The sequence below is a fragment of the Chelon labrosus genome, assembly GCF_963514085.1.
Source record: "Chelon labrosus genome assembly, chromosome: 16".
Classification (NCBI taxonomy): Eukaryota; Metazoa; Chordata; class Actinopteri; order Mugiliformes; family Mugilidae; genus Chelon; species Chelon labrosus.
The window spans coordinates 25,638,383-25,665,502 of record NC_140349.1 but is presented as its reverse complement, the minus strand read 5'-3'; the positions used below and the strand labels follow the sequence as shown (position 1 = coordinate 25,665,502).

At 39.4% G+C, this 27,120-nt stretch overlaps 4 protein-coding genes across 5 annotated transcripts; 3 read left to right on the top strand and 1 right to left on the bottom strand.

Annotated features, from left to right (window-relative positions):
* Positions 1-3,975: 3,975 nt before the first annotated feature.
* On the bottom strand, positions 3,976-6,973 carry rpl14 (ribosomal protein L14). Its single transcript, XM_084563590.1, has 6 exons — positions 6,922-6,973; positions 6,265-6,366; positions 6,076-6,170; positions 5,127-5,226; positions 4,275-4,328; positions 3,976-4,071 (listed from the first exon to the last, which is right to left on the bottom strand). Exons 1-6 carry the CDS (start codon positions 6,922-6,924, stop codon positions 4,012-4,014), a joined length of 414 nt encoding a protein of 137 aa, XP_084419716.1. The 5' UTR covers positions 6,925-6,973; the 3' UTR covers positions 3,976-4,011.
* A 1,297-nt stretch (positions 6,974-8,270) lies between these two features.
* LOC311501089 (uncharacterized protein) lies at positions 8,271-12,152 on the top strand. Its single transcript, XM_084562752.1, has 5 exons — positions 8,271-8,560; positions 9,395-9,440; positions 10,639-11,035; positions 11,135-11,264; positions 11,433-12,152. The coding sequence occupies exons 2-5, from the start codon at positions 9,412-9,414 to the stop codon at positions 11,444-11,446; spliced, it is 570 nt and encodes a 189-aa protein (XP_084418878.1). The 5' UTR covers positions 8,271-8,560; positions 9,395-9,411; the 3' UTR covers positions 11,447-12,152.
* A 507-nt stretch (positions 12,153-12,659) lies between these two features.
* On the top strand, positions 12,660-17,608 carry LOC311501516 (uncharacterized protein). Its single transcript, XM_084563394.1, has 5 exons — positions 12,660-12,900; positions 13,039-13,061; positions 13,147-13,267; positions 13,361-13,534; positions 13,654-17,608. Exons 1-5 carry the CDS (start codon positions 12,736-12,738, stop codon positions 14,278-14,280), a joined length of 1,110 nt encoding a protein of 369 aa, XP_084419520.1. The 5' UTR covers positions 12,660-12,735; the 3' UTR covers positions 14,281-17,608.
* A 1,505-nt stretch (positions 17,609-19,113) lies between these two features.
* LOC311501458 (uncharacterized protein) lies at positions 19,114-24,436 on the top strand. 2 transcript variants are annotated; one of them, XM_084563298.1, is made up of 8 exons: positions 19,114-19,433; positions 20,134-20,172; positions 20,263-20,315; positions 20,429-20,808; positions 20,896-22,182; positions 22,268-22,382; positions 22,468-22,641; positions 23,623-24,436. In XM_084563298.1, the coding sequence occupies exons 5-8, from the start codon at positions 22,136-22,138 to the stop codon at positions 24,238-24,240; spliced, it is 954 nt and encodes a 317-aa protein (XP_084419424.1). In that variant the 5' UTR covers positions 19,114-19,433; positions 20,134-20,172; positions 20,263-20,315; positions 20,429-20,808; positions 20,896-22,135; the 3' UTR covers positions 24,241-24,436. The 2 variants fall into 2 exon arrangements, with proteins under 2 accessions (XP_084419424.1, XP_084419425.1); XM_084563299.1 differs by lacking the exons at positions 22,268-22,382; positions 22,468-22,641; positions 23,623-24,436 and having other exon boundaries at positions 19,172-19,433; positions 20,896-21,585.
* Positions 24,437-27,120: the final 2,684 nt, after the last annotated feature.

The following is a 27,120-nucleotide window of genomic DNA, read 5'->3' as shown; positions in this document are numbered from 1 at the left end:
CACATGTGGACGCCGGTCATAAACCTTCCACCTCCAGGCAGAGAAAAACTCCTCTATCGGATTAAGGAATGGAGAGTAGGGAGGGAGATATTCGACCAGCATCCTGTCATGTGCTGCAAACCACTGTCTGACCAGATGTGAGTGGTGAAAACAGACATTATCCCACACAACAACATACTTGTTGAATTGGCCTCCACCCCTCTCATTCTCAGGGACTATGTCCCTGTAAAGAGTGTCTAAAAAAGTCAGCAGATGTTGTGTATTATATGGACCAAGAAGGGGGATATGGGTGAGGACGCCATTGTCTGAGATGGCTGCACACATTGTAATATTCCCTCCGCGTTGGCCAGGGACATTAGTGGTTGCTCTCTGTCCAATGCGATTTCTTCCACGCCTTCTACCTTTGGCCAGATTGAAACCCGCCTCATCAACGTATATGAATGTGTGCAGTGGTTCCCTGGCTTCCAGCTCCAGTACACGCTTTAGAGAGAGAGAGAGCATTTTGGAAAACATATTGTACAGTATGTTCTGTGAATACATATATAGAATTGCTAGTGTACTGCATGAAACTACACAAAGTAAAACAGTTTACAGTGCTGAACATTAGAGTAAAAATAGAAGACATGTTTTACCTGTACATACTGGTGACGGCTCTCCTTCACTCTTTCACTGTTCCGTTCAAATGGCACTTTGTACAATTGTTTCATGCACATTTCATTTCTCTTGAGCGCTCTGTCAATTGTTGCAGTTGACACAGATTCAATATTGCCAAATACATTGTTATCCTCTATGACAGTGCTTTGAATATCTTTCAACGTTATTGCATTGTTTGCAATCACCATTGCACAAATGGCTTCCTCTTGCTGCGGGGTAAAAAGGGGCCCTCTTCCACCTCTGCGAGGTTGTCTTTCAATCCTATGTGGTGCAGAGTAAAATTACAGTGATGTACAGTAAACATGAGATATTATGAGATGTTGAATTACTGTCCAATACTATACATACCTGTTCTCCCTACGAAATGTTTGAATGATTGAACTCACAGTGGTTCTTCCAACATTTGGTTGCACCCTCCGACCAGCCTCAGCCATTGTGAGGCCGTGGTTGACAACATGGTCCACAAGTGTAGCCCTAATTTCATCAGGAATCTGCCTATGTATTTGGCCTCTTCTCCCTCTTCCCCTGTTTTGTTTTGTCCCCTTCCCCTTCCCCTTCCCCTTCCCCTTCCCCTTCCCCTTCCTCCCCGCATCCTCACCCCTCTTCCACGATACTGACCTTCCATTTCTGTGTCACAGAATTGTAGAAATGGTACACACTATGTCCTGCTCGGTTCATATATGCTTGCCAAGTGAGGGTTCATTGGATTCATCCCTGAGTGACTGTGAACAAGTGGCTTGTCATTGGTCACAACTAATACTTCACACACCTCCTCGTGAGTGAAAGCTGAAGTTCACCTGAGAGCAATTGTTCAATTTAGGAGACATTTCCAGGAAAAAATGATAAAGAAAGGTATAAAATTTGCTTGACAGAATTTGATAACTAGTTCAACAATTTTGTATGTAATGACTCAAGCAATGAAATGAAGACTATTAGTTTTATTGGGAACGACTATTCAGCATTCATAAGTGTAGTTCATTTTGACTGACATGACAAAAGCAAATGATAATGTTATAAAACAGCAGAGAATTGTATGAAAGCAACTGATACATGTCCAAAAGCATTGGCAATTTGTTCAGAGGAAGGAGAAATTGCTACTATGATGTGCACAAATGACTAAATGTTGTGGAGGTTGAACTAATAGTTATGAGAATTTTCATTCTGATCTGAGAAAAGCACCAAAGCGACTGAGAAAAACTGTAAATGAGAATCATGTCTGGAGACAAAAAAAAAAAAAAAAAAACATACCAAAAATCGTCATCCTGTGAAACATGGGGGTGGTAACGTCTTTGTTTGGGCCTGTTTTGCTGCATCTGGGCCAGGGTGGCTTGCCATCATTAACAGACAAGTGAACTCTGAAATATTTCAGCAAATTCTAAAAGAAAACGTCAGGACATCTGTCCGTGAGCTGAATCTAAAGAGAAACATGTCATGCAGCAAGTCAACGAGCCCAAACACACGAGGTGTTCTACCAAAGAATGGTTCAAGAAGAACAAAATGAACATTAGGTAACAGCCAAGTCAAAGTGCTGACTGTAATCCAAGAGAAATGTTGTAGAAAGACCTGGAGGCAAGCAGTTCACGTGAGCAAACCCACTAACATCTCAGAACTGAAGTGGTTCTGTACAGAGGAATGGGCTAAAATTCCTCCACGCCGCTGTAGACAACTGATCAACAGTTATCGGAAACATTTGTTGTGCTTGCTGGACCAGATTACGGAAAAGGGTTCACTTACTTCAGCACCTCACAGATACAAATAATATTTTCTACTACTAACCTAACAAGCATGTCTTTGTAGATTGTGGGAGCATGTCTGATCACCCAGAGAAAAATCACACAGGCACAGGGAGAACACAAAAAGGTCCCAGTCGGTTCAAACCCAGAACCTTCTTACTATAAGGCGCTTACTATAAACCACTGTGAATTAACAAATGCACAGGTATATTGAGTATTGAGCTCTGTCGACTTTGAGCTTAGCTAAGTCATTTCTATGCAGAAATGTAGAAAACTCTGAAGGTCGCTAAAGCTTTTAAGCTGCACTTTCAACAATTCAGCATCAACGGAAGAACTGTTAACGCGAATCACTACTGAACTGCATGCATTTTGTATTTTTTACTAGTGTTCAACATTTTGTGCAACTGATTTGTGACCAAGCATTGACTTTAGATCAGTAAAATCAAAGTTTAAGTCTAAGTGTACAAACTACTAAGAACTGCAGGTGGTTGGCTGCCACGTGGCCATGGGAAAATCCAAGCTGTAACCACATTGCACTGTTGTACATAGAACTTTCAATTTATTCACTATATATACAGCTCTGGAAAAAATTAAGAGACCACTCCCACAAATATTTCTTAAATCAGCATCTCTACATCTATGGCAGCCAGTCCATTCCAGTGTTTGTTCAATTCCAACACAAGACTTCTCATTCTACTTACTGAGACACTGATCAGGTGATCACCTGAACCAAATCTTATTTTATGAGGAAGATTATAAAAAAACACTGCTGTGATTAAAGATTGAGATTATCCCACCAATAATGATTTCTAAACTCTTCCTAAGTTAAAATATTAAGTGTTGTGTTGTTTAAGAAATGTTTTCTTTGCATTATTCGAAGTTTGAAAACACTGCATCTTTTTTGTTATTTTGACCAGTTGTCATTTTCTGCCAATAAATGCTCTAAATGGCAATATTTTAATTTCAAATTTGAGAGAAATGTCAGCACTTAATAGAATGAAACAAAAATGTTCATTTTAATAAATACATAGCAAAACTGATCATTTTGCAGTGGTCTCTTATTTTTTTCCAGAGCTGTATAAATAATGTTTATTTAGTAACTGTTTCACTGCCATCTTCATTCACTATTCGTCTATTTAGGTTTTCTTTCATTATTACGTGAGAGAGAAAGCATTTTTTTTTATTTTTCTGTATGTTGTGAACGTATTGAGAAATTGACAAGAAATCTTGAATCTTGACACACAACTCCATTCAGTGGGTAGTCACCAGTGCTGACACAAAATCTAGAAAAAAGGCACCAGTGGAGCAGAGAAGCATTTCACTGGCCCTTTTATTTGGCTCATATAAACTTCTAACTACAGAGTTATCTCAGTAAAGGTGTGTACCAAACAAGAGCACCTTGTGACAAGTAGTTTGGTCAGTTCAAGAGTCTGTTAAAGCACAATCTTCAGATTTCTTGCATTATTTTCTTCCATGAAATAGCTGTCTTGGTGTTGACATTTACCAGTCTGTAAAGCTTAATCATAATAACCAGCATTAGAAGAGATACAAAATGAGCTATAGTAATGAAGAAGAGAAGACACAGAAGAACAATTGAACAGGAAATTTATTTTGTGGAAACTGTTCACTTTTTCGCTGCCTCCTTCTGCATCTTCTTCACCTCATGCTTGATGATCTTGTTCCTCTGCACAAGGAGAAAATAAATGTATTAGAGAATATTCAATAACTGCTGCTCAATTGTAACTTAAGACTTAAACTCCAAAAACTGTCTCACCATTTAAAAAAATAAAAAAAAATCACCCGTTTGTAGGACTGAGCTACTCTGCTAACCTGTCTCATAAATAAAACCTCTCTGAATGAGTCGAAGTGTGTTTCTGCATCACTTACCATCCTCTTAGCCTTCATCACCTTGTAGCGGTCAAAGTCAGACATCTTGGCCCTCTGATGAGATAATTAGGAAAAATAAGTTAGCAATATAGCCTTTGTGATCTGCCTTTTTGTAAATAAGAAGATTCATGTTATTTTGACATCTTGCTATAGTAGGGATAAACGGCAGCTGGAATCCATTGGGCTGGAATCCAGTGTGCTGCATCAGTGCACAACCAAAAGGTTTAGGAAACAGCTTAAAAGTCTAATAAGTTGCATATAAAAGTCCAGTTTGTGAATTCTCCATACAAAAAAATGTACTATGTATTTTCAATGTGAACTGAATGTTTACCATTTTGCTGCTGTTAAAGGGAAAGTGAGCCGTCTCCACTAACAGGCAACACGTTGATGAAACAATGCAAAATTTATACAATTTGATCTGAATCAAAATTAACTACAAACAAGATCTGAGATCTGATCTCAGCCTCATCGACCAACAAGAACTGATCAGCTGCTCACATTTAAGGAAGTACTGCATTAAAAATGACATTGCAGGGTAAAGTTCCTTGGACGGAACCATGCCCTGTTTATTATAGTGATCTTTGTGTGAACTGGAAGTGCTCATCATGGATGAGATCTCCAACTAACTCAAAGTATACCTATTCCCACAACACTATTAAACTACTGGAAATTTGTAAAGACAACTGACAAAATACAGTGCAACTGTAGTCAGAAGTATAAAAAAAAGCATACAAGTATATTAAAAAAAAATATCAACTGTGTCCTAAATGACACATTACCCTATGAAATGGAGGAACCTCGATGCAAACCAATGCTTTGTTAATATAGATCCAAACTTTAAACAGCCTTTACCTTCTGTCTCGCCTCAATCTTTTTGGCCCAGCTGCTCTGTGACCACTTCTCGTTGACTTGGGCCTTCTCCCAGGCTCTTCTCACAAACTTCTGGCGGGCGCTGTGAACCATCAGATTAAAGTAAGTACTGAGACAAGGGGTGCGCGTTAAAGTTTCATCACAAAGTAACCAGACGGCAATGATATACCTGAAGCAACAATAAAAACACATGAGATACATCTTGATGATTAACCTTTACATTGATCCTTAACACGAGTAGTAGTTAGTCCCATTGGACCTACTTATGTACACATTTGAACGGCAAAATGAATACAATCAAAAATGTGTACATGCACAGTAATATTCCACTATTATTGCCAACATGGACCAATATTTCTTCAACCCCATTAAATATTCTAACTGGGCGCTAAACAAAATGATCAGATCCATTCAGAAGCATTTCAATCAGCTTAAATATTAATGAGAGCTTTTGACAAGAAAAATAGCTTTGCCCGATGTGCGCTGTCAAATCTTCTGGAAATATGAAACATTTATAGGCAACTCTGTTAAGACTGAATCAATTTAATAGAAGAAGTTCATTGTCATTAACTCTTGTTTGGAAAAATGTTGCTTGCTTCAGACATCATTTCTATTCCGGCTGGTAACTATGAATGGGATGGTGTGTTTCAACTGAGGTTGTTTCAATGAGGCCCATTTATTCTGAACTTATCTTACACATACAGGTCATGAAAACAAAATATACAATTTTCAAATATTGGCCTTTTCCAAATGTATCATTTTCCACCCAAGGCACAGGACATGCTGGTATTAGATGCGATTTAGAGAATTAGTTACATGTACCCAGCACACTTGGAATATGCATCGGCTTGCAATACACTGCGTGTTTATAGTCAGCGCTGGCTCTCAACAACATTTCTGACAGTGTAGATCTTACTGTGACCACGCTCACCTGTGAGGGACTTTGATGACATAGTCTGTGAGATGCATGCACTTGAAGGGCATGGCTTGCCTCTTCACTCCTGTGCAGGGCCCATCAACAAGAGCCTGAAGAGCACAAGGAATAACAAACAACTCATTAAAAAAATAAGTCAGATGTCTAGCCAACACAGATTAACCCACTGTATTCTAGACTACTCACCCTGTTTTGGTCGATGACATCTACAATGGCCACCAGCTTGCCAGCATAGGGTCCGAAAGAGACGTAGGCAACACGGCCTATCTCAACGAAACGCTTGAACACCTGAAAAGACACCAGAGATACTGAAGAACAGGACTAAAGGCTTATTTGTACTTTCTATATGTGCTAAAAAAGTGACTTAAAGACTCACAACTCAAAAAGACATTTTATCTGTGAGAACGAATAGTGTGGAGACTGAGCAACTAGCCGATTTGTAACACTACTACCGTACACTGTACAGCGCCAACTAGCCGATGTTTCCGCTAACGACATATTCTTAACAGTATTTTAAAAATTATCGTAACTATCCGCATTTAAGCAAGTCGATAACATCAGCGTATTATTTAAGATAACGTTATGGGGACAGAACAGGGTTTGCCTCCCCCAGCCGTTCACGGCCTTCTCAACCCGACAGACCACGTTGTAGTGCGGCAATAGCCGACATCTTACACACACAGCATTAAAACCTAAAAGTGAGAGACGTGACTTTGTCAAACACTTCACAGATACGTGCACGAGTGCGTTAACAACACTCATGACCCATGTTACGCCAGAATACTTCACTTTATAAAAAAGAAATTCGACTTGAAAATGCTAACACGCTCATGGCGAACTCACCATGATGGCAGTCCGGGAGCAGAAAGGACGTTACAGCTTCCGCTTGGCGCACATACGGCTTCCGCTTATGCGATGCACATGCGCAGTCTGACGCTTTTCTTCCTTTTTTTGTCACCGATTATCTTTCCTGGAGTTAACTAATTATTTGGACGCTATCGATAAAGCAAACTTAACATAACGCAAAGAAACTGCAAAACATACATTGGTTCACCCCATAAAAAAACTGCCTCATTCTATTGCTTTAAAAGACTTTGTAAAAAAAAAAAAAAAAAGGTAATTTAATTAGGAATCGACCTCCACCATGACTTAATCGTGGTGGTGGAATACTGTCGACAGTTGTGGCAAACACATAAAAAAGAAGCATTTCTGGTGACATGAGATTGTACGATAAATGGTGATGGGTGAATGAAGCTTTTGTGAAGCATTGATCCACTTGTACCAAATTTATTTTTTTGAAAATAGGTTCATTACTCGAAGCTTCAGTTACAATGACCTCTCCTGGCAAAGTGCAAGGATGCAGTCAAGTTAGGCAGGCTAGTTGGTGGACAGGGGGCTTTTAATTACACACACCCTAATGATCGGTGTTGGAGAAACTACTTTGCTTTTGTAGAAAAGGCTTTTTGTTCTGAAGCATTTTTGCTTTGATCACCTTTGGATTGAAAGTGTCTTTCCAAACACACACAGACTAATTAAAGTGCTTAACTTTATTTGAAAAGCTTGAATTTCCCCTTTTCCGTTTCACATCTTGACTCAACATGCTCAGCGAATTTTACAGATAATAAATCTTAACAGTTCTTAACAACTGAACACTCATCTTTTCCTCTCACTTTGTTTTCTCTACATGTATCACTATCTTTCTCTTTCTGTCTACGATCTTTTCATGTGTTTTTATTCTAAGGGTGGGACGCGTTAAAAATGAACGCATTTAATCGCAGTTTGTGTTCCAGACAACGCGGAACTTTTGTCAAAAAAATGCATTTTTCAAGACATTAAAAAAACTTGAGTTTACAATATTCATGTCTGTGTCTATTATTTTATTCAGTCGTCCACTAAATTCAAAGATGTTGCTTTTTGGGGCAAATATTGTTATGCAATTAAAATGTGATTAATCAATTACAAAGCCTCTAATTAATTTGATTTTTTTTAATTAGTCCCACCCCTAGTTTATTCTAATCACAAGAACCTTATCGTGCTCTTCCGTCGGGTCCTGTGAGGGGCTGCGGGGGTGCTGGAGCTTATCGCAGCTGTGTTATCGGGCGACAAGGGGTTACACCCTGAACTATGGTGTAGCACAAGTGCATTAAAATTACGGACGGTTATTTTTGATCGGGCTGGGGCCATTCCAAAGTTGTATATGTATAATCAGTCTCGATAAACCCAATTTCTAAGTGGAATTTATACAGTAAAACTAACACGATAACACCGATAAGTCGTGCAATGACTTGTTTATCAGCTTTGAGGGAAGGGCTTAACGCCTTGCTACGTGTAACTACCACAGTCTATGGCAACTGCAGCCAGCATTTGGTGAGTCACTGAAAGCACAGCCTTTGGGCGTGGGGAGAGCAGATATCAGCGAAAACAAAACTGAGGAAGCCATTTTTTACGCGAGGACGGAAAAGACTACAGACTCCTTGCCGAGGTAACTCTTTCTACTTTTACTGAATTTGTTTATTTGTTCGATAAACTTTATTTAGGATTTATCTTGGATTTTTTTTATTTATTTTTTTTTTAGATTATCTCAGATTCAGACAGATTACTTCAAACATATTTAGTAACATTAATGACGATTTTCCTTTAAACAGAATAGTTTTATTACATTTTATACTGTTCACTGCGCATTTATTTTTCAATATTTCAATTCTTTCATTCTTAAATGCGACACATTTGAGGTGGTTGCGCAAGAGAACAAAGGTTTCCACCCCAAGCTCGAGGCACCAGGAAGTGCTGATCTGCGCAGTAAATATTCTCCTGATATGCGTGGCACGTCACCGCGTCTGAAATTTAAGACGCATTCAATAGTGAAACTTATGTTGTTATTTTCAAGGCACACTGAAATCCAACTTTTATAGCTACTACCTCAGTTAATATGAAATCATGCCATTTGAAAGAAAATTAGACATTAGACAACATTTGAAAATAGTTTGTCAAAATGTTTTTTTTTAATTTAAAAATCGAATTGTCCACTACACTTTAGATGAGTTTTTTGTTTGTTTTCTTGTTTTTTTTGTTTTTTTTTTTTAACTATATTATTTATTTTGACACAAAATAGAGACAGACAATAATGAGAGAAGAGGATTAGGTGACACGTGATAATGGATCTGAATTGGGAATATTGTGGCTGTATAACCACATTTTAACCACCAGGAAGCCCTGTAATGTAGTACTTATTTTATTTCTGTTAACATGTATCAGTATTGTTTCTTTCTGGTAGTGTTGTATGTTTCTTAATTTTCATTTTTCTTTCTCTTTCTAGTTAACAAACAAGTCAAAATGCTGCATGAGCCACGAATGAACTGCCGGTAAGAATTAATTTTCTCAATTCAGTAACTTTGTGATGTGAGTCATTCACGTTGTGTGATGAGGTTTTGAGTCAGTCTGAAAGTGCCACCACCCAAGTACAATGGAAGTAAGTGGGATTTTACGTGCTGCCCAAAGCAAGGAAAGTTTTAGAAATTTTTCCTTCTGTATTTTTTTTCACTCATAAATGAGGGAGATTTGAAAGCGGCGCAACAAACTATAGCTTTTATCATAAGCAGTTAAAATAAAATGAAAAATGCTTTATTGGGACATAATTGCAAGAAGAATCTTGGGATGCCTGTAAAGGCATCTGGATAAAGAACAGAAACATTGAGCCCCAGGAGCCGCCAAGCACTGTTTGGACCTGGACCACTAAACCTCCTCCATACCACAAAGGCCTGTAAAGAGACGAGGAAAGAGGACAAGTACGCACAAGAGTTAGGATATTAATCCCGCATAGCAAGAAGAGACTACTTTCAGCTGGATGTTAGAGCCCCTGAGCAGTGACTCGGCCTCCTACTGTTTTTTAAGTTGAGTTTGTTATACATATAAGTTGAAATTAATTGGATTAATTAAAATGAGAAGTTTCATGCAGAGTGTAAAAGTGTGGAGAATCAAAGAAGATGTTGCGCAATTCATAGGTTCTCGGTTCTTCCGAGCACTCATTGGACCTGGACTGCAAAACTACTCATACGGAGACATCATTCACGCCAGGTGGAGAAGAGACAAGAAGAAGCAGGATGAAGCAAGTAATTACAAATCGCATACTTTTGTAATGCAGATACGGTTATGTTCTAAGACAAGAGCAACAAGGCTTGAACAAAGACTTGTCTCCGCCAGTTCAGACTGAAGCCATGGCCTAAACTGACACCCACTCCTGGGAAGAGAAAGAGAAAGAAATAAAGACCCAAGATGGGAGATGGTTCAGTGCAAAGGAATGTTGTAACTGAAATTGAGTAGGAGAGAGGGCAGCTTGCACTCTCAAGTTGATGGCTGCTGAACCCGCAAAGTGATGCTGTGACTTTCAGAAGTTAAGGACAACTTTTGTGAGCCATAAAATGTAGCTACTTTGGCATTGATCGTTGCACATTGAGACTGACTGAGGGATATCGGTAACTTAAGTGCAGGAGTTAGTAAACATGAGAACAGGTTACAAAGTGAAAGTCCTTTTTGTAAATGTATCTTTTCTCCTTTTTTTAGGTTGGCAGATGGTGTGTCTGGTTGTCCACCTTCCAAAAGAAGAAAAGGTAGTTGGGAGGCCAGAGGTGAGCTCATCCCCTTAAAGAAACCAGCTGGAGCCATGTTGAAAATAGGCCCCCTTGAGGACACCATTTACAGAGGGGATCAGGATGAGGTGTATGGGTGGGGACATTTCTACCTACCCACGGCAGTAAACATGACAGTTGTAGGTGTAGTGACGGGCACCTCATGTCCAAGTGACCAGGTAGTTCTTATGACATGTGAGAACAAAAAGGTGTACGCGTATGATGGAGAGGAGCTGCATCCGGTGGCTTCAGACCTGTGGCAGCTACTTCATGAGGGAATGAATTATCCAGCACCTAAGTCCTATTACAAGGGGGAGACCTTTAAGAATATGGTGAGAAGTACAGTCAATAACTGGGAATAAGTTAAGTTTTGTGACTGGTTATCCTGAATGATCTCTGACAGTGACAGTTGATATTGTTTTTCTGTACAGACGAAAGAGGACTGGGCAGCTGTGAGGAATACCGATGTAGGTAGGAGTTTGGACCAAGAGCATAATAAGCTGGTGACAGCGAAAAAGTCCAGATTCCTGGAGAATCTCAGAATCAGCAGAAGCAACAGAGGTACATATATTTATCTTTGTTGCAGGGTTAAAATTAAGGTTATAACTTTTTCTTTTTTTCATATTTAAAACACTGAAGCTTTGCAAAGGCAAGGTTCAGTTTTTATGTATGTCATGTAGCCTGCTGAATAACTGCAAAGATACTAATCTTTGTCTCTCTCCTCTCTAGGGTTGGTCAGCTGACAACCACCATTCCAGTGGCCCATACCTCTGTATGCAGATTAAAGATTTTGCACAATAAAGCTTAAAAAGTTCCTTTGTGGGACACAGGGTCAAAGACTGTTGTAGTGTTGAGGATTGTTTTAATTCTTTTGAACCACAGATTAGTCTTCTGTTTGTTTAGCGGGGCATCTGATGCCACTGTTCAAAGGCCCATGCCTACGAAGCAGCTATTACGTGTAGTGTATGCAGTGTATATATATATATATATACCAACACTCAGATTTGATTGTGTTTTCAAATGTGTATATGTACTGTATGTGAAATAAAATAAAATACATTGTTTTATTTTGTACCTGAACAAAAATTGCTACAACTCTTTGTGTTGTATTGTGTGTGCGGTGTGTTTGTGTTTTGATTTCTGAATCAAAAGGCCTGAAAACAAGTCCCACACAGCGTTTTCGTTGCAGCCATTTTGAAAAAAAAAGCACAAGCATAATCAAAGATGTGTGTGTTGGACCACTTCCAATACGTATTCCTGTAAAACATGGCTGTTAACCAACATGTACAACATAGCCTCTCTGAAGTGGAATGCAGACATTATGAAGTGCCCGTTCTGCTATGACATGTCAGATTGTCTGTCTTCACATCACCCTCCATAAGAGTAAACCACATCATAAGTGTGTTGGTGTATGGCTTCACTTGAGTAATAAAGAAGGAATTGTTTTTCTCTCTGTCTCTAGGATGGTTTAGATAACAACACGTCATGAAAATAAAAAAAAGTTTGAATCAAGGGGAGGGACTTCTTTGACTGTCAGTTTCATTTCTTCAGAACAGATACACACAAACAGAACTGGCCATGGAAATGAAACAATGAGCACAGAACATCCATAAAACTAGAGAGTGAGTGTACAGAAGGGTTTACAATAGGTACATGCAATTCTACACTGAAATGTGGGCCCCAAACTGTATCATATCACTATACACATGCAGCATACAGGCTACAGACTGTATTTTATGCTGTTTATTTAATACGGTTTCTGCTGCTCAAAATTAATCACTCATCATTAATTACATTTTGCCTGTTTCAATAGAACTCTTCATTTTTTGCTGTATTGGGTAACCCCCCCCAAACCCCTCACAATAATCATGTCAGGTTCCATCCCAGCGTTTTACAACTCATAACTGGGTGTGGGAAGTCAAGTTTCCTCCGCCGGCTATTGCACAATTTCACACTCGCGCATTTCCTGGTCTGTCTAATGCAGAAAAACCTAGCTGGCGAGTAGTACACCTCTCCGCATTTTTTTTTTTTTATGGGTAGATGTTTTATTTTAACTGTCAGTTATACTGAAAAAGTTGATCGCAGTCTGGGCTTAGACCCCAGCCGGTCATCTCTTGGACACCAAAATAAGAAGTCTGAATCAAGAAGAAGAGATTCATTTTGCAGGATAAGTTTCATTTTTTCAGAAGTCACGATGGTGAGTGTCTGCTTTCAAGTGGGGTGATCTATTTTCTAAACTATATATATATATATATATATATATATATCATACAACTTGAACTATTACATCACTAATTTCTGTTTTGTGTATGTGTCTTATTATTTCCAATTTCAGCCGTCTATTACCAAGAAATCGAAGTAAGTCACTTGAACAACACAAAACACAAGTTTACGACTACATTGTGCTTTTTAACTCTTAATAACCCATGCTTGTTTTTTTTAGAAAAGAGTTTCTGAAAACTGAAGGCTTTCGGATTTTTAGAAGGAATGCTTTAATAATTATCGAAGTAATGTTGGAACTTTGTAACCAAACTCCAGAAGACAGTACAATGTTAGTGGATGAGGTATGTGGACATAATACATGCACAGTCAATGCATTTTGAACATACAATGTAGGACATGAAACACAAGAAAATTCTGTGTGTACATGATTACAGGTTCTTCACGGTATATTCTTTTTGGGAGGAATCAACAATCCACCGTGCCCCCCAGAAGACATCTTGACAGATACGGACATGTTTAATGAACTGAAGGACTGCTATCCGAGGCCTTTTGAACTCTATTCTGTTCAACTACCCAAGCGACCTCCATTTTCATGTGTTCTCGATATGGTAAGACTCTTATTGTACAATACTACATTTTGCTATTCGTACACAACTGAATTTTAATAACACAGAGCTCAATTCAGTAAATAATGCAGGATTTGTGATAATATTTGTAATTGTTTCAGGTTGTCAAGGTGGCTGGTCAAGAGAATGAAAACAACATAAAAAAGAGACTGCAAGAGCTCATCCGTCAGCTGGAGCAAGATGCTAAATCAAAGATCTTGTTCTCCTCCACCATCTGTGTGTCTTACGTCGACATCCCAGATTCAGTCAAGTACTACGGAGTCTCCATGTCCACTTCTGGTCGTATTGCTGGGAGAATTATGGTTGCTGCCTCCTGTCTAAGTGGCTGGGATGATGATGTGGCAGGAGCAGTGATGACCTACTATCCAGATAAGTACAAAAAGAAATACTTTGATGGAACCATTACACTACCTGACAGTGTCAGGTGTGAGTCATTTAACCTCAGTAAAGGAGGAAAAATTAATCCTTGCAGAGCATGTGCAAATCTGTTTGGCTTGAAAACAGATGAAAACACAGATAAGTGGGCCTATGGCAACTGTGCGGAAGCTGAAAGTGTGAGTGAGCTGCTGAAAAGTGAGAGTCAGATCAAAGAACAAGTACGACCTAGATCAGATGAAAACAGGCAGAGGGCTACAGGTGTTGCTTTGAAACAACTTAAGTGTTTGCTAGATGAAATTAATTTTGAATGGGATAACAAATTCTACACCCCACAAAGAATCATAAATTAAAAATGGATGCAATTATTCGATATGAAAATGTTATCAGTAATGTTTCTCAATGGGAAATGTTTTACTTTTTTTTACTTTAAATTACTTTACTTACTTTATAGGCTTTAGTCTAATTCTTGATTGCTATCTAGAATTCTTGCAATCTAGAAAAAAATGGTTACACATAATGAAAGCGTGTTTTTGCAAGGGCACTGGGAACCCAGTCCTGACTTGCAGCATTTTGAAAGAAATAAGATTTGAATGAGTTGCAACCAGGCTGAAATCACCATCATGAGGTCAGCAGCACTCCACGGACCAAGGCTTGCTTATTTAACTATATTCAAAGGCACAAGGACCACAAAGACAAATATCTACAACGTGACAGTCCAGTGAGAAAAAAAAAAAAAAAAAAAAAACTCATGTGACCACTTCAACTGCAAAAGGCGGAGCTTATCCCCACTGTTATTGGGCAAGAGGCAGGATACTCTCTGGACATCAGAAGGATAACACAGCGAGACAAGAAACCATTTCCGCTCCCATGCACACCTACGGCCAATTTAGAATCACCAGTTAACCTAACGAGCATGTCTTTGGTCTGTGGATGCAAACTAGAGCACCCGAAGAAAACCCACGCAGGCACAGGCAGAACATACAAAATCTGCAAAGAAACACCCTGGCAGGTTGGAACCCAGATCCTTCTTGCTGTAAGGCATCAGTGCCAGCAAAATGGGAACAAAGCTGAAATCACTGTGAAGCTGAAAATGTGGCACTTCGCCTTTGGAAAGAAAAAAGGCTTTGTGAGAGTCCATCAGAAGAATCTAGCAATAAAACTGATTCTCCCTAAAGATGCGGGCCAACTGTACTCTACTCTACATTGCTTGGCGCTCAAGGTCCGATGAAGACAAATTTCCTGGAGCAACACAACGAACTGCTGAAAATGGAACCAAATCAATGGACGAGCAAAATCAATGTGAACAGTGCTGTTGCTCATGTTTTTATATGAATATACTGTTATCAATAAAGTTGTGGAAAAAGAACTTGCTCTGTCATTTGTCTGGCAGATTAGACACTTCATAGCGGAAAAGGGGATAAAGGAAACAGACAGATCGACAAAGGACGGAGGGTAGTCTATTATACATACAAAACAAAACACAGGAATCATAAATGACTACAACACATAAAGGTAACAGATTCCAAAATAGAATAGTAACAACCCAATCACAAAACAAAACCAATTACCAACCAAGTAACTGTAAGCAAAAGAGTCAAGAGTTCTGTCAGACAGTCCAGGGACTGGAGATTGAGAGCCCGAAAACACAGAATTCAAGGTGCAAGCCTTGGGATTTCGCCAACAGAAATGGTTGCTCAGGGGCTCGGTCTGGAGGCTGAACAGTCAGGAGGATTTGCTCAAGTCGTCAGCCCAGAGGTGAAGGCAGAACCCTTCTGAAGGTTGAGTGATCAGCGGTGATGACCTTCTCAAGGTTGATGTCTAAGGCCCTCTACAACCCTGGCAGAAGGCGGGTGGCAATGACAAAGATCCTCTGGAGGTTAACCAGAAGTCCATGTGCGTGGATCAACCAAGAAGCTTCTCTGAGTATGACGTCAATCAGCCTGGAAGCAGCCCTAACTATGGCACCCATAAACCATGGAAGAGGTATGGACCTGGTGTTGACAGACCCAAGAGGAAACTCTGTACCGGGAGAAAATTCAGCACAGATGTTTTCATATGCCACATTGAAATACTGTCTCTCTCATGTCTCTTTCTCTATCCACCTTGCCCCATCTTCCCCTTGCCTTTCTCCAAGAGCTCCTAACCTGAAGCTGCGTGTTCTGATCTGCAGTCCTGGACCCACCCAAAGTATCCGGTGTTCATTGATTATAGTTGTTCATTCCAATCAATTCATAATATTGGTTATATTTCTTATATTCATACATTTTGAAAGACTGCTGTAACATAAACAACTATCATTGTGGATGTAGTTTTCTCTCTGTATACGGCCGACCCAGGAGGTGACTTGGGAACAGGACAAGTTTGGCGATGTTCTGGGCAGCAGGATCTTCATCGACTGAGCAACTCAACACCGTGGTGCTGAGTAGCAAGATTTCCCCAGCACTGGGCTGGGGGACCTCGATGAAGCTGGGCAAGAGGAACACTGTGGAGATGGCAGTGGGATTGCGGTGAAGTTGAGGAGATGGGCATCTGTGATGTCCTATGTGGCTTTGAGCTATTAGGCCAGACTGGTGGCTGACAGGTTGAGGCATATCTGGTTGATGACTCACCAGCTGAAGGCAAGCCAGCACGGGAGCTGACTGGAGGTTCACAGTCTGGAGGCCAGCAGGCCCTATGCTAAACTCAGCATCCACCAGAAACACAGAAGGACGTTCGGCAAATTTCTCTTAATATTGGTAATCTCATTCATATATCCAACCGGCCAAGAAATAAGAAAATATTTTTTTCATCATGTTGAATGCTTTCAGCTTGCGCTCAGTGTCTGTTCTCAGGGATTTCACATATCTTTTTAATGTAAATGCACTTTATGCTTTTCCATGAGGTGTTCAGTGTCTTCCAGGTCCATATTTGATCAGGTTGTAGTGTAAGTATTTACAAAAAGGAGGACCCAAATGCAAGACACAGAGGGAATGAGACAGAATACATAGCAAAAAATAAAACGACATTCATGCTTTCATATTCATATTGTAATTAACATCATGTCTCTCTCCCTGTTTCTTTCTCTATCCCCCAGCCCGTCTACCCCTTGCTTTCCTCTGAATGTCCATGGCTTGGAGCCGTGTGTTTCTGATCTGCCGAGCTGCGTGTTTCTAATCTGCGGTCCTGGCCCCACCAACATGCCCAGTGTTCCCCCCAGTAATTTCTTTAGAGATATATTAATTCCTACCAAACCGTTATGCATTATTTTTCCATTATCTCATGGTACATGATATATGTATGTATGTATATATGTATATATGTATATATGTATATATGTATATTTATATTTAATACAAAAGACCATCGCTGCTTTTCTGTGATTTTAATCACAGATGCTAGATGTATGTTTTTACCCAGATGATGTGTAAATGTATCTGTTTGTTTCGGATTCTGCCTTCTTCTCCTCTCCTTCCTTCTCTTCTATCCCACCCTATTTTTTCTGTCTCTACCTGGCCGGCCTCAAGCAGATGGGTCCCCCCATATGAGCTGGGTTCTGCTCAAGGTTTCTTCCTGTTAAAAGGGAGTTTTTCCTTGCCACCGTTGCCTTAGTGCTTGCTCTGGGGGTTTCAGGCTTAGTGTTCTGTAGAGCATGTTGTTTGTCATTGTAACTTAAAAACAAAATAAAAAAATTTAATAGAATATATCTCCTAAGGAAGTGATTTCAAGTTAATGTTTCAAACCTACATACAGTGTTCAACAAAAGTCAATATAGAATAATAAAATAAATAAAATAGAGTTAATTCATTTACTTTTGAGACAATTATTATGTGCCAAGCTTGGATTACTTGCCTCAGTGTATAATTTCATGCATTTGTCCATCCGTCTTTGATATCATCTTTATGACCATTCTTCCATGCGCACTTCCTGACATTTTGGAGACTTTTCTTGCATCTAGTCTCTCTGTTCTCTGTTTCAGATCCCCCTCAACATTACCGTGGGACTCAAATTGATTTTCCAGTGTGATTAAGATTACTATAAAGCTAAAATGTCCACTTCCCAAATTTTGACAATCAGACAAATGGCCTAACATTGTCTTCCAGCAACTAATAGTCTGAAAAAATCCTGGAATTAAATGTTCTGGGTAATTTAGATGGGACTGGCTAGATGTCAAAAAGCCTCTGAAATTCTACTTATTTGGAACTAATTTGGAGCTTCTGATTTTACTTTTATGAATTTGAAGGTGTGATATATGTTAGGACAACACTGGTTTCACTTTGACCTACAACAGACCCATGTCTAAGATGTCACAGTAAGGATTTTGGTAGTAAAAGTTTGACAGTGCATCTGTCTCAACATATAGTGTTAACTTTATTTTGTTGATCACATATTTCAAAATGTTTCAGTGTATTTCTCAGTCCAACCGTGTTACACGTGTAAAATATATGGTATGAATGAACATTAGAAGAAACATTTAAAATGAAGAAGTAAAAAATATCTTAATTACAAATTATTTTTTCAAAGTATGTTAAGGTCAGTAATCCAATTATTCATCTGAAATATAGCAGTACCTTAAGTCTCCAGCAGGAGAGTGGCTTTATCAGTGTCATGTCATGACCGAAAGTCTCTGAAGGGGCAGTGCATGGCACTCTGAAACGCTTTCCGCAAACGGGATCAGTTGTTTCCAAGGTATGATCAGGCAGATCAAAAGTGGCCATGCCATCAGAAAATAAAAACATTCAGCTTTGTTTTCAGAATAATAAAAAAGCAACTTGATCACAGACTTTGCTAAACAAAGAATAAAAGACTTGACCTCTGTGCCAGTAACAATAGCCTTTATGTGAGGAGAGAAAATTATACTGCAGTGTTTGAGTTCCTAATAATAATAATAATAATGATAATATAAAAAAATGCACTGAGTAAAATGTCAGAATTAAGAGGGTTGATTTGAACTTCAAACACGAGCACCTGTGGTCCAGAATAAACAGATGCATTCACTGAATTAGAATATGTAGAAAATTGCATTACTTGATGAGCACGTGAATGCACCATGGCGGGGAGTGGCTTCAGTACAACGGACCTACAGTGGCTCTTAGTGATGGGAAGTTCGAGTCTTTTCTGAGAGCCGTCTCTTATGCCACGGCTCCCGAAGAAGAGACGGTTCTTTATTTAATATCATTTATAGCCTAATATTTTAGCCCAATACGGCAAATACATGTTGCATTCAATGTTTCAAATGAACAAAACACTGCACATATCCACACAAGCAAAAACAGAAAAAACAACATTGAGTCACTTCATGAGAATCGGCTCTTTTGATTCACTATCAAGCCTTAGAGTCGGCTCTTTTGCGCATGACACATCACCAGCTTTGACGCGAGATGACACGCGTCTCGGTATATTTCCTATCGTTATCTCCCTGCACTATGCTGAATTTATTTTAATTATATGATATGAATTGTTTCTTAAACTTTAAATCGCTCGTAAATCTCTCTAGGCTCGACAAAAGGCTCTGTAAAAACCTCTGGTAGGTAAACGGCGTTACTTTAGTCTGTCAGCGGGTTGACTAGTTAACCCGTGCTGTTTTGTTTGTGGGTAAGTCACTGAAGAGAAGATGTTAGTGCGTTTGTTGGTCGTGTATGCTTAGGTTTGTGTTCATTATTTTTGCTAGTAATGTTCATTTTCCACTGACAGCCGCCGCCCTGCGTTGTTTATCACATGCATGTTGCTTTCGTTTTCAACTTGGAAACTAATTTTGTTTTTAAACGCTCAGTTCAAAGTAAACGAGGGAAAACTGTAAAAAACAAAACAAACAAACAAAAAAAAACCTACTTTTACACTTGTGTTAAAGGTTATTTGTGATAATTTATTGATTACAAAAAAAATCTGTTATACAGAGTTATATATGGAATATATAGTAGTTACAGGCTTTTCAAAACAAAAGTGAAAATGCAATTTACAGAATTCTTTTAACGCATCAAATGGATCCATTTAGTGGGTGAACATTTATACACTTAAATCTACATTCTTGGGTAAAACATATAGTATTTTTACAGCACAGAATTTTCTGGTGGTTTCATTGGTAGTTCTTTTATATTGCAACAAAATCAGTTTGAGTCTGTTAAAGCTGATTCATCACACAAAGCATTGAACCCATGAGTCATGACTGCTCAAGTCCTACGATTATCTACAGTTAACTGTTTTAACAGTAAGATTATTGCTTCTAGGTGACTGAGATCCAACATGGCAGTGGCTACATTGACGAGGTGACTGAATCAAAAACTGATGTGCATTTAATGACAGAAAACGCAATGCTGTCACGGGGGCTGATTGAGTCTTCTTTACTGTTTTTGCAGTGAGGCTGGTCTGCTTGATATGCGGGATTTGCAGGAGTGCAGGAAGGCAGAAGGTTCACTAAACATCTTTCTTTTAATAACCTTTTCTTTTTTTAGTCTTTTATACGTTTTTACATAGTGTGTTTATCTACAGTATATATCCTCATCTTGTCTGTATGTGTTGCAGGGGCATCATACCTGGAAAACGTGTCCAAATTTGTAACTACACACAAAGACAAGCGCTTAACCCTAAAGAGTCCAGCAGGTGCCGTACTGAGGATAGCAGGGCTTGAGGACACCATTTATAAAGAGAGTCCCGAGGAGGTCAACGGGTGGGGAAAATTCTACCTCCCCGACATAGTAAACATGGAGGTTGTAGGTGTAGTGAAAGGCACCTCAAGCCCGTGTGACGAGCTAGTTCTGATGACATGTGAGAACAAACGGCTGTATGCTTATGATGGAGAGGAGCTGCATGTGGTGGCTTCAAGCCTGGAGCAGCTAAATTACAAGGAAATAGAGTATCCATCATCCAAGAGCTATTACAATGGGGAGGCCTTCAAAGACATGGTGAGAAGTTTGGGCTTTGGTATTCCTGATGGATTGATCACCTGTGGATACTGACAGTTTTATTTATTTTTTTCACTGTCTCCCTAGACTGAGGAGGACTGGGCAGCGGTGAAAAAAGGAGCTGTGGGGAAGGCTTTGGAGCAAGAGCACCAAAAACTGGTGAAGGCAAATAAGTCTGCGTTCTTGAAGAGACTTAAATGACCAGGAAATGTCACCATTCATCATTTAAAAAGAAATTATCATAATCTGTGGTATGAAATATTACTGCGTGTCTTCCCTCTGACCACCTGCTATAATCCAAGGCTGAACGTGTAATGTGAAACTGTTACACTGTACCTGCAAGTATGTTGCTACATGTATCACCTACTCATGTTTTTCAATATTTTTGTTTTTTTGATGGAACCTGCTCAGTCTAGCGGAATGATTTTTGTAGTAACTGAACACAGTATTCTTGTCCTAAACAACAGCAACCACCTTAATTTCATTTTATTCCAGTACACATCAGGGGAGAGATGGAGCTCCCAGAGCAGGAAGTCAGACTGAAAAACAGTCACACATACAAGAGGTTTTGTAATTTTGTTTAACATTGTCATAGCAATTTGCTTAGCACTTCTTAGAACTGTGAGAGGAAAGGGAAGGGCTCCCATAACAGGAACACCAGTGTCAAAATGTCTGTTCCTACTTTCTGATATTCTCAGCATGGTTCACTGTCTTGCTCATTGTATTTGTATAATCATTCTCAGTGATTAGACATAAATAAAGTATTCACAGTTAAAACCATTTGTGTTGAGTATACTGTATATTCTCATGCGTCTTTCTCTGTGCAGCGTTCATGATTAAATGAGCCTAACTTTAAGAAGGACCCAGTAATGCAAAACGCTAGGCGACCTTATGCTTTTCACTTTTCCTTTTATAACCTGCACCATCAGACCATCATAACTGTGTGTCATGGATGATTGCACATAGAAGTGGAGAGTTATGGGTTGAATTTATTCTTTATATGATGGATCATCAGACTTTATAGCAGAGTGAAGCCTTTAATGCACTTGCGATGTACATTCTGATCCTGATTAGTGTTTTTTGTATAGAAATGATCACAGTTTAGAAATCAAAGGTGCGGTACAAGGGTGAATGTGGATTTCCCGTAAAGCACATGACACCACTTTGTAAGGCGTGGCTGCAGCAAGATAGGGCTTCACTCGTTGCTTTCTGTTTCGTTTTTAGACTGCAGCAATGGTGAGTAGCAGCTTTTTACTGGTTCAGCCACTGTTTGACAATCCATGTTGATTTGTTTTTAATTCTGTTATCAGTGAAATATTTCATTGTCATGTTTTTATTTTCCCACCCATGCCTAAAACTGGATCAGGAGAAGAGGTGAGTCTGCTAATCGTATTGAACCTCAGGCTGTCAGTACTGATGTGTTTTTATCCTCCTAACTTCTCCATTGTTGTTATTTTAGACAAGAAGAATTTCTGAAAACTCAAGAACGTTTCAGAACAGATGCCTTTAATTTTATCAACATGATGCTTGATTTGTGTAACAAGACTCCAGGAAGTAAACACTTGGTGGATGAGGTAAGTTTCTTTGACATTCTGAATGCAGCCCTGTGATATCATTTGCAATTTTATAACATTAAGTAAATGCCCTTTTACTCCACAGATGATCCACAGCATCTTTTTTCTGGGAAAGATTCACAAGCCCAGTTATCCCCCAGAAGCTATTATCCCCGATAAGGAGATGTTTGATGCACTGAAGGCGAAATACCCCAGGCCTTTTGACTACTACCAGAAAAAACTTCCCAGGCGTAGTCCATTTTCCTGTGTGCTAGACATGGTAAGAAAAGATGGCCAGTGTTCCCATTTGTTTGTGTAATTCACTTTTAATCAGACTTTAGGCTCAGTACTTATTGAAAGGAGTTATACTTCCTGTTTGGAAACTGCTATGGCCGTAGCAGGCAGCTGTTTCCAATACTTGTTTAGCACCAAGCAAACACAGCTGGAAGCTAGTAGCTACTTAAAACAGAGCAATGTTACTGTGTCGCTGCTTGATGTGTTTTTCACATCAAATTAAATTAAATTTTATTGCTGTTTTGGCAGCTTATTTACATTTCCCTACTTACTTCCATACTACAAAAGGCTGTTAGTGCAGGATCAGTTTGAGCCAGTAACATCGATATAGAGAGTCCTTGATTTTTTGCTCTTCAGTTGCGATAAAATTTATTTTGTGAACGGTCTCTCTCTTGGAGCCTTAGAATAACAATACATTAAAATAAACAGGCATAAAATGCACCTGTGAAAAGCCTCTCCATTTTTTTTTACAGGCTCATTGGACAAATGGAGAGAGACAAAACAATTTGTTGTTTATTGCCTAGGATTAATAACGGTCCAAACTCAGAATATATTGTCATGATTCAGCAGATCTATTAACAAGAAACGCTACACCGAACATTATGACCGCCTCCAAAACAGTTGTGACTCATCAGACAATGGACATGAGCCTTCTGAGGGTGTCCTGTGGTGCCAGGTCCAAAAGCCTAACCCTTTCCCAGCAGAACACTGAATTGTCACAAGATGGTCAACATTATTTACTTCTTCTGTCAGTGGTTTCAATGTTGTGGCTGATCGGTGTATATCTACAACCAAAGTAATTTGTGAACATCCAAAACTGAGGTGTATTTTCCCTGCAAATGCTTTGATTCGAGGTGTTCATTATATGAACACAAAATTGACAATCCATTGTTACATTTTCAAAAGTTAAGTATAGCGATCATAGTTTGTAAATGCAACATCTGATAACATTTGTATCTGCTTCCAGATTGTCCTGCAAGAAAAACCAGAGAATGAAGACGGAATAAAGGACCGTCTGAAAAATCTCCTAAATGATCTGAAACCAGAGTTTCTGTTTTCCTCAACTGTCTGTATCTCTCAAAGATCACAGGATTCAGTCAAACGCTACGGAGTCTCCATGTCCACCTCTGGTCCTAATCCTGGGCAAATCCTGATTGCTGCCTCCTGTTTCAGTTACTGGGATGATTATGTAGCTGGGGCCGTGATGACCTACTATCCAGAGAAGGTCAAGAAGAGTTGCTTTGATGGCACCATAAAACTACCTAACTCTGTCAGGTGCAACGCATTCAACATCAAGAATGGAAAAAACATGGATCCCTGCAGATCATGTGGGAATTTGTTCGGCTTGAAGACGTCTGAAAAGAAAGAGTGGCCCTATGGCCACTGTGCCGAGGCTGAGAGTGTAAGCAACCTGCTTAAAAACGAGAAAGAAGTTAAAAATCAAGCACGACCAACATCTGACACATTCACACCTGAGAACAGGAAGAAGGCAGAAGAGTATGCTCTTAAGAAACTTAAGGATGTGCTACGAATGATACACTTTAATACATGGGATGGTAGTTACTACAACCCACAAACAGAATAGTCTTTACTGATTTCGATCAGTAAAACAGCTTCCACTCATCATCATTACATGCCAATCCTGCTCATTCACTCATTCTCTGCACTGTAAAATGTAATTTGACCATTGCTATCTATATTAAAAATTGCATGTTTTCATTTGTCAGTTTTGAAGTGTTTTTCTTATGTTAAACATCAACTTCAACCTAACTTATGCTGTGTAACATTATAGTCTATGTTTTTCAGTTTGAAAAGTTTGTTTTTATTTAAAAATAAAGTTACAGTTGATCTTGTCAGAACCATTTTGAACCAGTCTGCACAATGATAGCATAAAGTATGAATAGGGACTGGAGTTAAAAACTAAAGATCACAGTTAGTCATAGAAACTAGCATGACTTACTGTATGTTCACAGTGAAAACATACAGACAACAAGATTCCAACATGGATGGATTCTTTAAAATAATCTAAACTGCCCTGCAGTTTCCCCCGAGCTGGACAAAGCTGTAACACACCCTATCACATGCACTCTCTGGGAGTTTCATTTAGAGTTAAATGAAATGAAACCTTAAAACCTGAATATTTAGTTAATTAGTAATGATTACGGGATTCCACTAAATTCTTACATGGTGTGATTTTAAGATCTTTAGATTGTAAAAATAAATTCGAATCAGATATGGACTGTTATTCAAACTAAAGTGTAGCATACTATGTACATTAGAAAAAAAGGAGAGTTTATAAATCGGCTATTTGTCTATTGGCTCCACTAGAGGGCAGCACAACCACGTTCTTATAAAATCATCTCCATGACTGTTTCAGGAACAGTCCAACTTCTTTTGGTTGTTGTTGCTTTGTTTTGTTTTTCACGCATGTTACAACAGATTGACATATTCTCATCAGACTTTGGATTTGGTTGGACTTTGGAATCGGAGTGTGAGTACACTGCATTGTTCTCTTGTGCTGCTATCATTCTAATGACTGCATCTCTTAAAGGCCGGGCTTTTTGACACCAGTGGCAGGAATTGTGCTGTGCTTGACACAACCATTTTACATCTTCTAAAAGTCCCTCAGCAGTCATAGTGCAACAAGGCGAGCAAACCATTAACAAAATTAATTTACCCTGAACACTGATGCAAAACCATGCAAACACAATGAAACTGCATCACAGGTTTACATAGAGTAGATTGTTTTAAATAGGAGTCAGGAGAAAAACTAACAGAACAACCTAATTAATCATTAATCATTAATCGTGAGCCTGTCTGTACTTGTGTGTTGATTTTTGTTTTCTCAATCAGACGTCTTTGTGAACCAAACAAAATGCCAATCCTCCAAAGGCTTTAACGTCTGGTAAGTGATGGGAAATGCGATTTATTTTCAGCTGCCACGTCACAGACGCTTTGTCTGGCTTTTCCTGTGGCCCTCTCTCCAATAACATGTTTGTCTTCAGGTCTATATTTGTGTGGCCCACTGCTACCGGTGGAGGAAATCCTGTCTGACCTCTCAGCCTGTGCTGATGAAAACACTTGCGCTCGGTGACGTCCAGGAGACGGAATGTGAATTTTTCTTTAAACCTTAGGTAATACCTGGCTCTAATCTTTGTTTAAACACACAATCCTCAGTGGCTTACAGAAACATAAGGACCTGGAAACGAATGCCCCTTTCGGACTATTCTACTACTATATGAACTAACAAATGATGAGTGCTGCATCACACTTGTGTGCACAAACACAAACACACACAGATGGTTGCAGTTAAACTGTAATATTTTGAGTGCAGTTTCCCTCCGTGTTTCATGTCCGGAAAATCTGAGTCATGCTCATTTGACAAATCATCTCTGACCTGAAGTCAGCTTTGTTTAATCACCGCATCATAGTGTGTTTGTAAGTGAAATAATTCACACACATCATCATCACTGTTCCGATAAGGTTGCAATAAAGCATGATTTATGGGGTTAATTCACTGGCCTTCTACTGAGCCTTTCATTTGATGTCAAACGTGTGGAGAGAGGTTAAGTGGAATCATGTGTAAATGCACCCATTTGCCAGTGTATTATCCTAAGATAAACACAACATTCCTGCAATCAGTCCAACTTTCACAAAGTGATCAGAACCTTGATCGCTCCAGGGCCGAGCCCGCTGCCTCTGAAGCTACAGACCAGACCTGACATCCTGTTACCTCAGCACTTTGCGGTTCTGTGGCGACTGAGTAGTGTGCTACTGTGTGTACTTTTGTAGCACTAATGCTAAGCTCTTCCTGGTATGTACCAGTCCAGTCTGCTACCCAGTCAACGGCACATTTGTTTGGGTATAAACACTGCAGAGGAGAAGATGAATACTTTATGTGTGTGTGAGAAAAATAGTTGCATATTAAGTTATTTGTTGCTGCTGGGACATGCTGAAACAGGCCACTGCTTGCTATACATACACAGCGTGGTATGATAACTTTTGTGAATGATATTTGTGTGTGTGTCGTGTTTTTGAGTCTGTCTGTAGCCAGTCTGCCGGGCAGTCACAGGTCAGCGCAGCAGGAACCACCTCACCGTCACTTCCAATCATGCCGTTCAGTATGGCTAGTTCTGAATAGGTGACTCAGCAAGCGCCTGAGGGACATTTTCATGTCACTGCTCTGTAACAAAGGCAGGAAAGCAACACGGTGCTCTGTGGTGTGTGTTGAACAAGTTGGTGCTAATTCGCCAATCAGGTGCTGCTTGTACAGTCTCTAATGAGAGTGTGTTGTTTAATCCACTGTAACTGTGTATGTTACCCTGACGTATTTGGATTTTGGCAACACAGAGACGCTGATTGAGTTTTGTTCCCTGAGCAATTTATTTATTTTTTTTTTTAGCGTCATGGTTGGTCAGCCTTGATCCATTCGTATCGAAAAGAACAATGCAAGGGTGACGTAGCA